Genomic DNA, 17,644 nt, shown 5'->3' with positions numbered 1-17,644 from the left:
AAACAACGGAAGTTTCTTGTCTGTTGTTTGTTTTCTGAGCAGCGTTCCCATTTCTAACACACACTTGTACGCCTGTATCTGTTGCTAGAATCGCAGTATATTACTATATAATTTCTCATGCTTCAAGTAACCACTGAAGATTGCCTTAGTTGTGGAAGGAAGGGAGGGGTATAACTGCATAAGCACGAGGCTCATCTGCTTTAAAAAAACCCCTGCTTTGTTTCCTCCTTAGTCTATTTTATCATAACAACATTTGCTTTTGGTAGAGCAGCGAAACCTTACAAATATTGTGTCTCCCAAGAAGAGGGGAAGGTGCACATTTAAACAAATTTTTTTAAAAGACTGATTAAAGGCTGACTGCACACATCTAAATTCAAAACAAAGTATTAAAGCTACATGTTCTCCACAATTCCTCAATATGTACAAAAGAGGGAAGAAACATAAATCCAAAAAAAATCCCCATGTAGGTGAGTCAATCCTCATGTATTTCTCATCTTTGCTGCTACTATTACACTGTATTTGCTAGGAATAATCATGTTTCGAACAAGAAACAGAAGGAAACCACATGAAAGAGATAATACAGGTATATTTAGTATTTGTTTGACTCATTCAACTTTATATAGGCCCTTTAAACACTAAATTATTTCTTGCAGACATTTCTTAAAAAGATGGCCACTTAACATACTTCCCTTGAAAACCAAATAAAGAATGAAAAATAACATCATTCACAATGGCAAATAACATTACTTTGGGCTTTTATATTTCTGCTTTTATTAATTTCTGTCCTACTAGCTCATATTTGTCAACATTACATATTATGGGCTTTTTTAATTACTGAAGGCTCTCTAGTACCTCAATGGCAGAAAATATTTCCACAAAGCAAGCATGGAACAGAGGGCTTCAAAAACTTTTCCACAATCCTAGAGCATTTCCTGACAAATTTCATCAATACTCACCTACACAGAACCTCACCATTTCATTTCAGGGTTTTAGTGTGCATCAACATCTCTCCAGCAATAAAATCATAGGAAATAGGAACAAACTAATGCTGCTGCAACGGCCTGCTCATAAGTCTACTGTATTAAATCATATTTTCCAAGCCTTGTATTGATCTATGGGACAGTTAATGCACTTTTGACATTATCCAAGGAGCTGGTTCTAGCACAACTGGTTTGCAAAACCAGTCAGATCAAAAATATCTGTTATAAACAGGATGGGTGCAGGGTACATGATTTGCTCCAAAATGCAACAGCAGAAATGTAGACAATCCACATATTTGGATCCAAAATTTGCCTATTCGCAAGCAGAATCCAGCTTTTTTTTTTTTTTTTTTAACCAACTAAATGTTCACAGCTATGCAGTATTAACTGAACTATACCACTGTTGTGAAAAGGAGACTTGAAACCATCAGCTCTAAGTGGTTTCACTGGCATCCAAGTGCTTTGAAAATCAACTCTAGGGAGGGCGAACAAGTAGAAGTTGAATCTCCACTAAAAGAGATCTTATTTTCAATTCAGGAGATTTATACTCTTCCAGCCTGAAGAGTACCAGTCTGGTCTGCTGACAATTCCTGCCAGTTTACCGACCATCTCATACCTTCCTCTATGGGTGAAATACAAGATAACGAGGTAAAAGATTGTCAACTTGTCCTTATGTCCAAAAATATACGAAAAATTTGGGGGAACTGGCTATTAAAAAAAGAAAGCCTCCTTACCACTGGGTGGCTTGGGTCGTGGAGGGACATTTTTCTTCGGTGGTAACGCTGGTGTGTCTGATTTGCTTTTGAAAGGGTCATCTGAGAATCCCATCCCTCCAAAAGAGGAGGCAAAGGGGTCTGGAGCTACTGACTGCACGAAAAAAAGGAAAAGAATGTAAGCACATTGTAGAATACCTGTTGTTTCATGAAAGTTACAACTCAAGTACAAGCCTTAACTTCAAAAAATGAGGACAGATATACAGAATTATGTCAGTGGTGTACAAGGCTAACGCCCACTGACAGAAGTACTAGGATTTCACTAACATTCAGCATTACTTATGCTCTTAATCACTTGTACTGCTGGAACTTTTAGTCCTAGCAAAAAGCTACAGAGAAAAATAAAAGGAAGTAAAACTCTTCTTTTTACTGTTTGGCAATGAACGGTCATACTACAGTCTAGCCTTCACTCTGATAAACAGATTCAGGAACAGGCAAACACATATTTGTAAAGGCTGTTGCCACCTAGTGGAGAGCTAAAACACCCACAAAAAACAGTAAGAAAAGTTAGGAAAAAAAATACAAGAAGTGATAGGACAATGTATTTTCTAGTTAACATTTACTCTACAATGTTCAAGTGTTATTGTGGAACTAAGTTGGGCAACTGATGTCAACTGTAAATTCCAAACTCCATCTCAGAAAGCCAACAGCAGACTGTGACAGATCCAGACGAGGAGGTAAGGACCTACTTCTAGCTGAAATATCCCATATACTCAGTTTATACCAAGACACCAAAGAAACAGCAATTCTGTTAAGAGCTATGAAATGTCAGCACACCATGTTTTCCACCTTCCTCTGGTTCCCCATACTCACAGAGAAGTTTAAGAACAAGTCAGGACACTATGAGAGATGAAGCACCCAAGAAGCAGACTTCAGGACTCAGAGGAAAGTTGGACACTGAAATATATTAATATCTGGGAAAACCACTTTTTTCTTACAAGTAAAAACTAGAAGTTATTTATTTTGCTTCTCTGGTATTTGAAAATGTTTGTGAAAAGTTGATTGATCCTTGCTGAATCTACCGGTCTTGGTTAGATTTTTCCGTATCTGAGGTGAACGGAAAATGCTCTGCTAAGTAACTGGTGAGGTCAATCGGAAAAAGGTTAACAAAAGTGGGTTGTCAGCTGAAAAGCTCCACTCATCTCACACCCTTCAAAAAAAGTATCTGTACGTAACTTTTTAAAAGGACAGTTGCTTTCCTTGTAACCTTTACCTTTGACATCTGACTGAAGTCTGCAAATCCCTCACCACTACTGAAAGCACCACTTCCAAATGGATCCAGTGTTCCAAATGGATCTGAAACAGACACAAGGAAAAAAAAAAGTTATTTTAAAGAATCCTTAAGAATTATGAAGAATGCTTGGTGCCAATGAAGTACAAAACTAGGCAGGTGATTAAGAAACATTTGCATTTTGACCTGGCATGAAATGTTAAAAACAAATTCCATAAAATAACAGGTTTCTACCAGTTGTTTGGAGGAAGAAAAAAAAAAGGAAATAAGAAAGTGAGGTATAAACTGTACGCAAAGACTTAATCTTCATAATCTGTAACAGGAACACAATGGTATTTGCCAACAGTTCACAAGATGCTCTCTTCATTCTCAACTTTTACATTTGATTCTTCTCTAATAAAGAGATACCTACTTATTCATCTTCATGAGAAAACTTTTTCTTCTTACCTGGACCTTTTGAAGAGATACTGGAAGACGTAAAAGGATCACTGCTTTCAAAAGGGTCAGGCTAAATAAGAACAGATATACAGAATTATTGTTCTGCTGTACTGTGCACTTGTCTTTTTATGCCTATCAAAATCTCTCACTTTAAGACAAATTATTTCCAATTTCAGACCACTCTGTTCCGTGGACATACAGTAGGATAAAATTGACTGGAAATGTGCATTATTAGTGCATTTGACAACTGATAGCATTGAATAAAACACCAAGTACCTACAAGCAAAACACATTCCAGTGAAAAGTGCATCAGAATGAAATACAAGCAATTAGTTACCAGGGCAAAATAAGAAATTACAGCCAGAAGTGCTCAGTCTTTAAGCAACAGAGACTGAAGTTCCAGGTCAGGCATTTACACTATTATTAATTCAGAAAGTCTGTATATATTTCTTCTTTCTAAATAGATGGTGTTTACAGTTGCTCTCCAGTTTGAAAAGTCTGCTGTTACTTAAGTACAAACCTACGTTTCAAGACAAGCTAACCTCTCACTGACTGATACTGGAATACTGTTCTAACCCTTGGGTGGCAATAGTCAATGAAAGACATAAGGGTGAGGGAAAGGATTAATTAAAAAGCAAAAAAAAAATTCCATACGCCCCCCAACCAACAGCTGAAGAACTGTGACTATAGTCCTTCCACTGTGTTGGCTCTGGTATCTGTTGGCGGCTCAGTAATCCTTCAGCCAAATCAGTTCCTCCATCCGATTCACTGTGTGACTGCACAAATAGAAACATGGATGGAATGGAGGTAACGGTGTGAACGAGGGGGTGCTGGTGGTTTGAAGCTCCCAACAGAAAAAAAAAAAATAATAAAAAAAATCCACCTAACTGCATCTTCATGGTGAATATACATAATTATCACAGAACTGGAAAGAACAAATTGCTGACTGCCTTAACAATCCATACTTAAAATTAAGAACAACATTAATCATATTTCACCAGTTAGGAGAAAAGTATTTAGTGATATTTCGTTCCTTTTAGCTTTCAGACAACAGGCTTCTCAATAGTAAAGAGAACTATTATGTGTAGATTTAAAAATTACTGACCTTTGAGGGCAGTGCAGGGGGTTTTGTGAATGGATCTGAGGTAAATGGGTCGCTCTTCACCTGTTTCTTGAAGAAATCCTCAGGGGCAGAACTATGAAATGGGTCACTTTCCTTAAACGGATCCCCACCAAATGGATCTAGAAGGAGTATTAAAAGGTAAACAGAATTTAGCACCTAGTGCGTCCATAACAAACCATTCTCTATTTGACCTCATACTCACTGATGTAATTTTTCTTACAAAAACACACAATGATTTGCTAAATTTGATAAAGCTTCCAGATACCTCTCTAAGCAGGGTATTTACTAAGTTTGAACAAGTACACAGTTATATTAAGGTTATGGACTTAAGGAGTTACATGCATGTTATTAACATATTGATCCTGACTACACACCCTGGCAGGTTTCTAACTTCCCACATGCAAATCAAAAATCTGAAGCCAGGAAAACCTTGGGAAATCTTTGTGTTTGGCTAGAAATTGTTTATATCACATCCGTCCTGTCATCAAAAGGGCTATTACCTGCTGGAGCAGGTGGTTGTTCTGCAAAAGGATCATGCTGGAATGGGTCACCTATGCAGAATAGAAAAATCATTTGTTTCATCCACTATTTAGCAAGATGAAAGAAGTCTGTGAGAATATCGTTTACTCAACAATTGGTCTTCAAGGTTTCAGGTAAGCGATTGGTCACTTACTGCCTTTGAAAGGGTCTGCTCCCTTAAATGGATCAGATTTGAAAGGATCTTCTGACTGGAATGGGTCTGTGTGCAATTCTTGTGTATTATTGGTAAACATCAAGGCTTTATTCTTAAACGGATCATCCTAAAAATGAAGAGGAGAAACATTACAGCAACTTTGCATGATTAAAATGCTCATTTACCCATTTAGCAGAAATTCTACAGTATCTTGGTTCCCATTTAATGATCTTAAAAGTGACTTCCTAAAGAACTTTCTGAATAAGTGGCTTCTAAGCAAGTAACTACTTTTCAGAAGGTGTCACCTTGGTAAACCTGAAAACTAGCAAGAAAAAACCAGAACACTTGAACTGGAAATAAAGTCCTACCTATTTCCTGAGACTAAAGATCAAGGCCAGGCTGGATGAGGCTTTGAGCAACCTCATCTAGTGGAAAGTGTCCCTGCCCATGGCAGAGGGTTGGAACTTGATGATTTTACAGTCCCTTCCAACCCAAACCATTCTGTGACTCTTTGAAAGATGTTGCCAGGTTACAAATCAAGGGTTAACATGACCTTTTCTTTTTGTTTACATAATTATAGTTTGCTTACATACCCATACTGCTAGAGTTACATAGGCACAAAATCCTAGCACAACATCTAACCCAAAGCTTAAAAAAAATCAGGTTTTCCATGAGTGTTAAAATCTTTGCCTTGCACTGGAGAGTGCTACCTTACAAGGATCACGATATTTACTAACATACCAAAAACCAACTAAACAAACATCTTAATTTCAGATTAGGTGTAAGTTACAAACCTAATTATTGTAACACACACTAAACAACAGTAAATTTTTTTTTTACCATAGTTCCATAATTGTTTCTTTCCGTCTGCTCAAGGCCTTCACTTATGTCTGCTAAATTCGTCAGACTACCGCCGTGAATCCCATTGAGAGCTTCATTATACTCTTCTATGCTCTTACTGACTTCTTGATGACTCTCTTGAAGTTGAGAAAGTTTACTTCTTGCCTAAGCAGTGAAAAATGCTTTAGTACGTTACACATTCAATAACACTGTCATTCTGGCATTCTCATTAAATGTGGTTGCAAGACAGTTGCATTTTCCCCCCACCGGAGTTAAACTTTTCCTGACTCAAACTGGGAATTAACCTACTAAGCACCAGTCAAAAAGGCTTATTTCAAGAACTAGTTATTTTTTTTCCTCTTCTGAAAAATAATCTTTCTAGTTTATATTAAAACTTTTAAGCCTTTCAAGAAGCAAAAAAGAAGTTGTATAAACTACAGTGAATACCTGGTTTATTTCTTCCTGTGTTGATTTTAAAGATTTGATTATTGTTTCAAGCTGCACTTTTCCAGCCTGGATACTCTGCTCTAGCTGAGTCTCTTCTTGCTGGAGGCGGTTTTTTTTCTCTATTAAGGTCATCTTCTTGTGATTTTAAATCTGATTCCTGAGATTGAATCTGCATTTTTAGGGATGAGATCTGAAACAAAACGTTACAAAAATCAAGAGTGAAACCTGAAATAAATGTAACTTCATAAATTATGAATTTATAATAAATAACAGAAAGTTGTAAAGCAACCTATCAACTGCTACAGAAGATAACAAGAACTTAATATGAAGAACTCTACGCTTCTTAGTATGTTACACAAAATCCTTGATAAAAGCACATAGTACATTCAGTAAACCCAAGAAATATTAAATGACAAATACCACACTAATTATAAAGGTAACTAGAGGGTGTTTCTTATATTGTTACCTTGTAGTATTCAGAACTTGGCTCATTTTCCATTCAAACATTTATTGAGTATTATAAAGTTTATTTTTAACTCCGATGAGAGTTAAAATTACACAGTCGTGTATGACTCTCCTTATACACCTTCTTCCATGACCTTATACACTAAGTTTCTACATGAAGACAACATGCTAGCGATATTGGTAATTGCACACCCCTGAAACCTCACTTTTAACTCAGAATACTGACAGGAGGTTCACAGTGATTAAAATACACACCACGGCCCAGGGACTGTCTCATGGGTCGGGAATAATGCTTCTCAGCTACCCTATTGGGTTGAATAAATGTTTCGTATATTCACAGAACAATAACAATTTATGTAGAAAGGAAGCCCTGGAGATCATCTGCTTCAACCCATTTATGACCATTATGAAAGGTATCAGGGTTAGCAAAATCCTTTCTTGGACCTCTGTGTTTGTGTGGAAATTGCTATTTATGGCAAAAAATGAATAAACAAAGCAAGCTTATTCATTAAATAAATAGAATTTTCTTCAACAAAAGACACAATACTCTCCAGCACGCAAGCTTATTCATTAAATAAATAGAATTTCCTTCAACAAAAGACACAATACTCTCGAGCATGTCCAGAATTAACATACACTCACCACCTGTGTTTCTTCCTGGCATTTCTGCCTTACATCATTCAGCATATCTTTCAGTTTGGCTTTCTGCTGGTCCATTTCATCCAGGCGGTCTTGGGCATCTTGTTTCTGAGCCTCGAGCTCTTGTAAGTTACTTGTCTCCCTATCTAAATCATTTTGTAGTTCCTGAGGAAAATTCCACAATTTGTAAGTTATATTTAGCTGTTGTCTTATAGGAATGATCAACCACAGACAAACAGGCTGCCAAGCTCCAAAAGATTTCTATGTTATATAGGCTATTCCCTGCATGCATACGTTTTGTTTCTGCAGGAACTTGTATGAGACAGCAGGAAACAACATCAGTGCCCACAAGATGAAAAGAGACTGTGACACAGAGCACACGTAATTGAGCTATCCTAATTATCTAATCTAACGCTGTAATTTAGGAAATCAAAGAGTACTGGTCAAACACTAACAAAAAATACACGAACAGTTTGAAATGTCTTATCTTCTATTTATATTAACCAGCATCAGAAGAAAACATTGCTGACGGAGAACAGGAACATAAAGATCTTTCTATAAGTTAGACAAAAATCCCATGAAAGGAGGAAAGACTTACCCAGAAGCAACTTAAGGAAAGATAGAAGAATGCTTAATTCCCCATATATTGTTTTATATTAAAATGAAAATTAATAACAATAATCAAGAGCTTTTACCTGAACTTCATTGGTTTTCTGTCTGATTGATTCTTCCTTCTCCCTAATGTCCTGCTCTAGAGAATATTTTTCTCTGTAAGATAAACAAGCACATGCATTCACGATTAGTTAAATAATACAATACACACAAGCATGCAAAAATCAATTAAATATTATTCTGGAAACATCATATTGCCAAAAACGCCAGCCCATATTCTGATACATTCTTTAAAGAAGTAAAGGTCATTTAATTGGTCCTCCCACTCCAAGATTTTGTTAATAGTCCACAACTATTACCTCTGCAGCTGTGCAATTTCTTGACTAATATCATCCAGTTCCTTCACCCCTGTAAATTCTCCTGATCCAACGGAACTTGAACTATCCTGTTAAGAATGAAATAATTCTGTTAAAATGCCAAGTTGTAACAGAAGATCTTCCTTTACAAAGGCTGAGGACAAAGGTGGGACACAATCCTCATTACATGTATTTGCAAAATTCTATGAGAGACATTAAATTATTATGCAACAACCACTGCGCATGCCACACAATTCCACCTGTGAGACACGAGAACTTTCTCTGTTCCCATTTAACAGATAGGACATGCACAATGTAAATGAATAAACTACAGGAAATGGTAGAATTAAAATTTAAAACCTAAAAACTCATCTCTGCTATAGTCAATAGCAAAGCTTCCATGAAATTCAATTAAATCAGACTGTAATTTCAGTCTTCTTGAGCCCTGCCTCAAATTAATGCCCATTTCTGCAATTATACCCAATTTCCTGCAGTGCAGGTCATTTCTACAGCCGGTCAGGTATGGATCAGGGAAGATGCAGAGGGTATCTCTTGCCTTTTAGGCAAGAAAATTGTTATTAGATGTCCTTAAGAAAGGATCTCAGCAATTGGTACAAAATTTGTCATTATTATAAAAAGGATTGCTAGTTCTTTGAAAAAAAAAATCACTGTCACTGAGCAGAACACAACAGCAAAGAGACAAGAGAAGGTGTAGAAATAAAAACTTTTAAAAAGTTGCAAGTAGCATACATGAACAAATTTGCATTCTTTTGGACGTTACAGTTACTCACACGACGCATTTCTGTTAGTGCTGAGATCTCAGTTCCTACAGGGGTCAAGTAACCTGACAGAGTCTATAGAAAAAGGATATAGGAAAAACCTTAAAAGGACGAGAGCAACAGCAACAATGAAAACATATTTAAAGGCTCAAAAGCTTTCTGGATAGGGAAAGTAACAAAAAGTAAAATAAAATACTATATAATTTATAGAAAAAGATGAATGTATTGACACGACAGAAGTATTTACTCATTTAAGTTTCAGAAATACAGTAAGACACTATTGAGGAAAGGAGCAAAGCAGGGTTCAGTAAAAGATTAGATACTCCAGGAAAATGGTATTCACAGGGATGGATACAGGACTACAGACTGTCATGCTACAAGGGATGAATCAACCACCAACTCCCAGAAACTAGGAATTCATCATTCCTCATTTAGCCATCAAAAATTTTTATATTTTCATGGGATGAATTTGGTTCTGATCACAGCCAGGGACAGGCTACTAAACCATCTTTTCACAGTTGCTTTTAACAGTTCCCTGATGTTAAAAAAACCCCCCACTTCTCTATGATAAAGTAGCATTTTTTATGCTAGGCTTTTCTCAGGGTTATTATTCCTTTATTTATGGAATATTCTACTGCATTCTTCTTTATTTACTGTCTTGTGTTGTTAAAAATTTATGTATATTACCAAATGTTAAAGAATTTTTAAGAGGATATAAAAGAAAAAAACTGGCAATTCCTTACTGTTATATCACAAAGAAGAGTTACAAAATTAATACTCAAAGCCCACTACTTTCAAAACACATAAGTTCAGTATTATCTACAAATAATCAACGACTTACCTGTATGGGAGTGTTCCTCTCTGTGGGAGGGATCATATCCGGGGACAACACTTGTGGAGGATCAATTCCTTTACTGACCTTCTGTTGAATGAGATACATTGCTAGTGCAAACTGATCTTTACTTAGCTTCCCCATCTGTCTTGTGTCTGCCAAAGCCCTGGTAAAAAAAAATAAATTGATCATACTTATAAACAAGAAAAGCTCATTTCTCCTCTACCACCCATATACATCCATTGTTCTATTGATTAAGCCTCATCAGAGCTTATTCTACTGAAAGAGTAAACAGAGCAGTATTTTACGAGACATAATGAAAAGCCCTGCATGCAAGCAAAGCAAAACAAGGAATTCATTCACTGCTTCCCACGGGCAGGCAGGTGTGCAGCCATCCCCAGGAAAGCAGGGCTCCATCACACGTAACCGTTACTTGCTTGGGAAGACAAACACCATCGTTCCAAATGCCCCCCCTTCTTTCTTCTTCCCCAGCTTTATATGCTGAACAGGATGTCATACGGTGTGGAACATCCCTCTGGTCAGTTGGGGTCAGCTGTCCCAGCTGTGTCCCCTCCCAGCTTCCTGTGCACCCCCAGCCTGCTTGCTGTGGGGTGGGGTGAGGAGCAGAAAAGGCCTTGACTCTGTGTCAGCATAACTAAAACATCCCTGTGATATCAACACTGTTTCCAGCACGAATCCAAAACTTATCCTGGTACTAACTATTGTGAAGAAAATTAACTCTATCCCAGTCAAAACCAGCACACTTCCCAGATATGCAAGTTACAAAAATACAGCTACTAGGGAATTCTTACCATATATGTGCTAGGAGATTCTGAGACAGACCTGAATGCATAAAAATGTCCTTCACTTCTTGGCCACTCACAAAACCATCCATGTCTGTGTCCGTTTTTAAGAAAATTTCATCGTATCGAACTTTTTCAGACACTGGTACTACCCAATTCACAGATGGCTGTAAAACAAAGTTTGATATTTCAAAAGAAGACAAACAGTCTTTATCAACACACTGAGTATATACGACATTATTCTGAGCTGGACGTGCTGAACATCTTGCACAAGCAAATCTGCTCGGTAAATACATAGTTCCCCTCTTCCCATGAATGTTTTAGCTTAATACTTTTTACCTGAATTATAAATATTGATAAACAGCTATTCATCGGTTGAAAAATAGTCAGTCTTTGGAAATACGGACCCAACCAGGCATGCTAAGTCCTCATGCTAAGAACATAGGAGCTTTGAAGGTACACTAATGATTCTTTGGTATTAAAGCAGATACATGAATAAAACCCTTCTATGGTTTCACTTTCTACGGAAAGGGAAGATTCCCTGTAAGATTCGCAACCTCATGTTACTCTGACTAAAATTTCTCTGCTCTTCTTCCAAGTCTTACGGTTTTCATTTCATTCCCTCCATCCAGATCACCCAAAAATAAACACACTTCCAGAAAAGTGCTCACATGAGGCAGAAATCAAAAAGCTGTTTTATTTTTTCCTGCAGTTTACTGATACAAAAAAAAAAAAAAGCTTTGTAGCTCTGTACCTGTGCTTGTTTGATGCTGTGCTTGGGAGACAAACTCCCTGTGCTGTTCAGACTGTTGACACTACCATGAGATGGGGTAGAGCGGAGGCTGTCTTTTGGTGGAGGACTTGCAGGGAGAACGGGAACTGCACCAGGAAAGACAGGTGTCTTCTTTCTTTTAGAAGGTGGTATGAGAGAAGGGGGTAATAGTGAAGGAACTGGCTCTTTCTCAAGAGCTCTGTAAACCAAATGCATTGCCTGCAAAGGCAAAAAGGTCAGATAACATTAACAATTAGAAGAAAAAGCAACAAGATTTTCCAGTGTCAGTCATTTATGTATTAGTACAACAGAGACAGTAAGATTAGAGATGTAAACCAGAGCAGATAATTTTGAACGTAATTCCCTGACCTTGATGACACAGGCAAAAGTCAGTAGATGGATTTGAGAAAAAAAAAAGATCACTGAATAGCTCCATGTGAACAATTTAGATTAGAACAGTCGACTGCAGCAGAAGCAGCAGCAAAGCTCTTGAGGAAAAAACTGAGCAATTTGCTCTAGCAGACACACTGAATTGAGAATGAAAAGCAACCTACCACAGCAAATTCGTCCTTGTCCAGGTGACCATCTTTATCAATATCACTGAGATCCCAGACCTGCAGCAATTATGATAAGAACAATGATTTAGAGAACAAGTTACCTTTTGTGCTTTTGATGTTAATCACCATCATATTAAGCATGCTCTCTAAAGACTCCTAATAGATTTTTGTGAAAAATCATTCTAGTTATATTAGACCCATGCTAAACACCTCATCTGTTTCTGGAACAAGAAGCAGCTTCCTGCCTTTCTATCGTGACAATAACAAGATCAAACACAAAGCCTTTCAAGACAGTACTTCACAATATTCAAGTACAGAACTAAAACAAACCATACTCTGATCTGTAGATAATATAGAGACAGAGGCAGTTCCTCCTGAAGAGAGGAAAGGATGTAACACAGATACAGCTCTCATATGGAACGTATTAATTCTCAGTCATATCAATATGCAAAACATTAAAGAATACATGTTTTAAATGGAAGCAGAAAAATACTTTAAGGCTTGCTTCCCTTGCAAACATGCAACGGATGCACTAAACTCAGATCCCTGAAGTATTTAGAAACATAGAGGAAAAAAAATGTTTGACAATTTGACAGCTACAATAAGCTAGGATGTTTTAAAGTGTTCTCTTGTACAAACAGTGGATAGATTTAATGGTATGCCTAATAACTTGTATTTGGAAAAAAACCTAAATGTTATAAAAGCTATTACGGTTCAGGAAAGCTTTTTCTTGTTTTTAAACAACCACAATCAAAATTTCCAGCTCTTAAAATGAATACATAGATAATGAAGCCAATCTACGCTAGGGCCCAAATTACTACTATTATTCTTATTTCTAAGTGGAAGACTCCAGAGCCTACTTAATGTTCTTGCTATATAGCATGCACTTGATGTAAAATCTCAGCCAAAACCTGATCTATGTCGGCAAGTTACATTTAAATATTTAACACTGCAACTATGAGAAGCTAAAAAGAGATTAGCTAAACAGCATACTCACCCTTCCTAGGATATCAAGAGGTAGCTTTGAATTCATCAGTACTGGTTTTACTTTGTCTCCTGAAAGTAAACCATTTACTGGCAAAAGGCTTTCAAAAATACCATCAAACTTTGCTTTTTCTTCCACCTAGTTGGTAAGAAATAGCCTGAATAAGTAAAAAAGTGTGCCTGTGTGAGTGTTGAAAATGAGATCTTGCAAGAAATTAAGACTGGTCATATTGTATTCATTCTAAATTTCCAAACTTTCTTGCAAGTGCCACCACGCTGTATTTAAATGTAAACCCCACAGAGCTAGATTTAGGAACTTAATTTCAAAGCTAGGGTTAAGATAACAAAGAGATTTTAACATGCAGTGTACAAGATGCGCTTCTGTAGTGTTCTAAAAGGACAATGCATTCTGATTAAAACACTGCTGACCAGATTTCAAACCAACTTGGGCAAACTCTGTAGAACTAAAAACTATTTTTCCCAAATAATTTGCTTCAAAGTACAACATGCAAGTCCAAAAAAAAAATCAACATTTGAAGTTATTTTATTAAGGATCTCATGTTTGCATTCGAAAATTAACTAAACACAAATATTCCCGTGTATGTATCAAAAGTTACTTTTTTCCAATAATATATATTGTGTGTATCACTGAATACTAATTAGAAGATATGAACTCAAGCTTTAAGTTAATACTTCAGGATGGATTTGGTGAAATGCTTTGCCATTCTCCCTGGGGTTCCTTTATACAAACACGAACATGCCTACTATTAGGATTCTGGAAGAAATCCAGGCAGAAGATTAAAATTCATTGTGTATTAAAAACATCACACCGGGGGTTGTCAAAGGCTTATTTAATACTTATTACAAATATAAAGCTACAGATCAATATTCTCTGTTGCGCACAGTCTGCCATCAGAAAGGGAGGACTTCTGAAATGGGAACTGTATCTGATACAGAATTCTCTCACTGGGAAAATTACAGACAAGGAAAATATTTACTTTCAAAGAATGGATGGAATGTGTTGTCTTTTACACTTACCCTAACAGCCCAGTGAGTCTCTGTTGAAGGTGGTGTGACCAGCAAAGGACTGCTAGAGTCATGCTAAAAATTAAAGAATTTATTTGTACGTATGTATATAAAAATGCACACACTTCTGTCTCTAATCTTTATTAATTGCTTTAAGAGATGGCTATAGACATGAAGCTTAACTACACTGAAAAAAAAGAAAAAAGGCTGCACATGTTCCCAAATCAAAAAACAAGTCATACTGATTTATACGATTACAGTACTCTGATACAAACATGAGGTGCATTAAGTACCCACACACAGAACCAAGACAAACTAAAGGAGGTTCCATGGCAGCTACTGCAGGCGAAGCTGCAGTCTTGCCCTTCACTACACCCTCCTGCTGACCTAGCCAAAAAATAGGTTTTTAAAATTTTTAATAAATTTAGCATTCAGCCACATCAGCTTCCTGAACAAGCCGACCAGTTAAACTTGCACCAGTTCTGCAGCCCAGGAAGGGGCGGATACGTATCCGTCGGGAAGACAGGACTATGGCAGCCACAACTGCAGCTTAAGAACCATCTGAGAGCAGCCTGAAGTCTCAGAACCATGACATTTATGAAACAGAAGATTATTCCGGTATTCCAGCTGAAGCCTTAGTTCTCATATAACACATACATACATCAAAGATATGTTACTTACAAATTTAGGAGGTGGCACAGTCAAGTTCAGACTGCTCAGGTTAACATCGTGGCCATTCTGTGCACAGGCTACAAGGCGCAACGCGACATAGAAACCCTACAAACAATAATGTTTTCTATTAAAAACAGTAACCAGTCTAAATCAGTCTCCAGTAAGCCATTTATGATTTTTACTAACACTGTACACATACAACTGAGAAAATCATGGAAACAACAGACATACAGACCCACTCAGTTAACTGCACAGCCACAACTATCCCAGTGCTTTTAAAGACGACTCAGGAAAAACTTAACAATAACATGGAACAAAGAGCAGAAAACTTCAAAGCTAGTTTTCAAGGATTCTCCCATAATTCAGTAAATTTCAACAATTTTTCTTAAAAATTAGTAACATTTAAAAAAATTTCTCCATATCCACACATCACTTGAGTAAAGGGGGTTTCTTGAAACCAGACTAATCTGTGGCAGGTAACATAAGAGCTCTACAGGCACATTTCATTTACCTGCTTATCCAAGTATCCTTTACCCTCCGGGTCAGCCAAATCCCATATCTGTGGAGATACAAAATAAAAGCCATTGTGATTTTAAAATAAAACTTAGCTCAACAGTTCATACTGTATGCCTTCTTGAACTCTTTGTTGCAGCTTTCAAGTTATGACACACAATGTGATTTAATTCTCAACTGTGTTACACAAGAGACAATTTTTCCTTTTAGATTCCTATGAAACTCAGAACAAAACCTTGGAGCTATTACCAATCTGTGGTTAAGCTAACGTTCAAAGGATCTGATTTGTGCTCCACCAAATTCCTTTTTGCAAACCCCTTCTGCTCACTTAAGCAATTGTACAAACAATTACTGCATTATCTAAATCCTTCAACTTACTTTTCCAAGGATAATATCAGAGAGACCGGATTTTTTAAGAAACAGCGCAGCTTCACTTGCCCCAACTCTCCCCGTATATGTTGGATCTACCTGAAAGATAAAAATTCACATTCAATTGAAGCATGTCTGTCCTGAAAGCACAGATAAGAAATGAAACGTCTTGTCTCTAGGTCAAAAGGAGTTATACAAGCATGCATTAGCACTCAGCAGAATTTACAGCAGCTTAGCACTGCAATAGGGAAAGGAAAGACAGGGAAACCTTGGGGTAGAGGAAAGTGCACCTTTTTTTTTTTTTTTAAAAAAACACCTACCTGTTTGTAATAAGTTTCGTATAATGGATTTCCAGTAGAAAACTGAAAAACAGAGATGTTGAGAAAATAAAGAATGGACTGCAATCACATATAGCCCACCAGAAAAAAAACCCCATATAGTACTTTGTCTATTATTTCTATCAAAAATATGAAACGGTATGTTAACTCGCTGTGTTCCAAACTGGACACTTGAAATCTAAGTGTGGATAACTCAAAACTTGCAGCCAACAGACTACTGTCACCTCCTAAACCTTCTTATTCACCAGCATTCGTACTTATATCGCACTTTTGATTAACAACACCATACAGTAATACGGTTTTGTAGAACAGCTTTGAACTCTTTGCCAAAGTATTTCAGATCACAGTTGGAGAACTACTGACAGCAAGGCAGAGTTTTCAACACAATGCTGACCTGACTACCTCCTGCATCATATGCCTACTTATGGAATATTTTCAGCAGGGAATTATATACACACACACAGACCCTGGCATCAAAATATGCCGCATTTGTGTGTTTTCAGGACTAGGATCTTAAACTGAAAGAGAGTAAAAAACCCCAAACCACCAGAATGAACGGTTAATTAACAGATGCCACATTTCCCTGACGATGCCGTTTGAAGATTTCATCTTGGCTTTAGCACAGCATTACACCAAAGCGGCAGACACAAAGGTAGGCCCTGGCTTTCGGTGTACTAAACAAGCAGACCGCTCTTTCTTCTTGCTGATGCTCCAAGCAAACGGGAACTGAAATGCCAAAAGAGGCAGAAGCCCCAACACCCATCTTCTCACCTGCCTCTGACAATTGCCACACAATTTCCAGCCATGTACTGGTTATATCTCCACACCACTCTCCAGCCTCAATGCCAAGAACAAAACCATTCCAATCCAGTCCCAAACAAGTCACAGGCCTTAGAAAACAAGCAACAAAACAACCCAATAGACACAGTTTAATGAGTCAGATGCAGAGATGTTGAAACATCCCAAAACCTGCTTGGGACAACCGCTCTCCACCTACAGGACATAAGTCAGGCACCTGACAAATTATTATTTCACACTAACTCTGATCGCTCTTGCTCTTCCAGAAGCTGGACAGGAGTTCAGAAGAAGAAAGCTGCGACCGTAACTCACAAATCTGACCCATCTTTTGCTGGGTTTAAATGATCAGCAGAGATAAGCACTGTGTTCCTACTGGCAGCAGGAAACATCACTCAGAGAAAAGGTGGAAGTACGAAACAGCCTGTCCAACTTTGAATAAAACCCACTATGTTTTAGCCAACTATCACCCCACTATACACCTCTCGTTTATCAGAAAGCTCAGAGAAGCTAGCCAAACCAACTACAAGCTCCTCTAAGTTGACAAGTATCCTCGAGCACGCAGAGACTGGATTCATACCAAGATACACTGCAAACCGCTCCAGCAGCAGCATTGAATGATCTCAC

The 17,644-nt window shown here is 37.4% G+C and overlaps 1 protein-coding gene across 1 annotated transcript in view; it reads right to left on the bottom strand.

Annotated features, from left to right (window-relative positions):
• Nucleotides 1-16,258, bottom strand: part of LOC104468162 (epidermal growth factor receptor substrate 15-like 1) — a 30,537-nt gene extending 14,279 nt beyond the window's left edge. Inside the window, 23 exon segments of the mRNA XM_010082192.1 lie at nucleotides 1,715-1,847; nucleotides 2,967-3,049; nucleotides 3,432-3,492; nucleotides 4,528-4,664; nucleotides 5,046-5,096; nucleotides 5,219-5,345; nucleotides 6,059-6,223; nucleotides 6,506-6,617; nucleotides 6,619-6,695; nucleotides 7,613-7,774; nucleotides 8,305-8,377; nucleotides 8,581-8,666; nucleotides 9,369-9,431; nucleotides 10,198-10,354; nucleotides 11,001-11,158; nucleotides 11,746-11,982; nucleotides 12,318-12,377; nucleotides 13,318-13,443; nucleotides 14,343-14,405; nucleotides 15,012-15,107; nucleotides 15,514-15,561; nucleotides 15,894-15,983; nucleotides 16,205-16,258. Of these exon segments, the coding sequence (XP_010080494.1) occupies nucleotides 1,715-1,847; nucleotides 2,967-3,049; nucleotides 3,432-3,492; nucleotides 4,528-4,664; nucleotides 5,046-5,096; nucleotides 5,219-5,345; nucleotides 6,059-6,223; nucleotides 6,506-6,617; nucleotides 6,619-6,695; nucleotides 7,613-7,774; nucleotides 8,305-8,377; nucleotides 8,581-8,666; nucleotides 9,369-9,431; nucleotides 10,198-10,354; nucleotides 11,001-11,158; nucleotides 11,746-11,982; nucleotides 12,318-12,377; nucleotides 13,318-13,353 (1,978 nt within the window). The 5' untranslated portion in view covers nucleotides 13,354-13,443; nucleotides 14,343-14,405; nucleotides 15,012-15,107; ... (1 more) ...; nucleotides 15,894-15,983; nucleotides 16,205-16,258.
• Between the last annotated feature and the right edge of the window lie 1,386 nt (nucleotides 16,259-17,644).

The sequence above is a fragment of the Pterocles gutturalis genome, unplaced genomic scaffold, assembly GCF_000699245.1.
Source record: "Pterocles gutturalis isolate BGI_N339 unplaced genomic scaffold, ASM69924v1 scaffold17979, whole genome shotgun sequence".
NCBI classification, from domain to species: domain Eukaryota; kingdom Metazoa; phylum Chordata; class Aves; order Pterocliformes; family Pteroclidae; genus Pterocles; species Pterocles gutturalis.
Note: the sequence above shows the minus strand (reverse complement) of the source record. Positions and strands in the feature narration are given on the sequence as shown.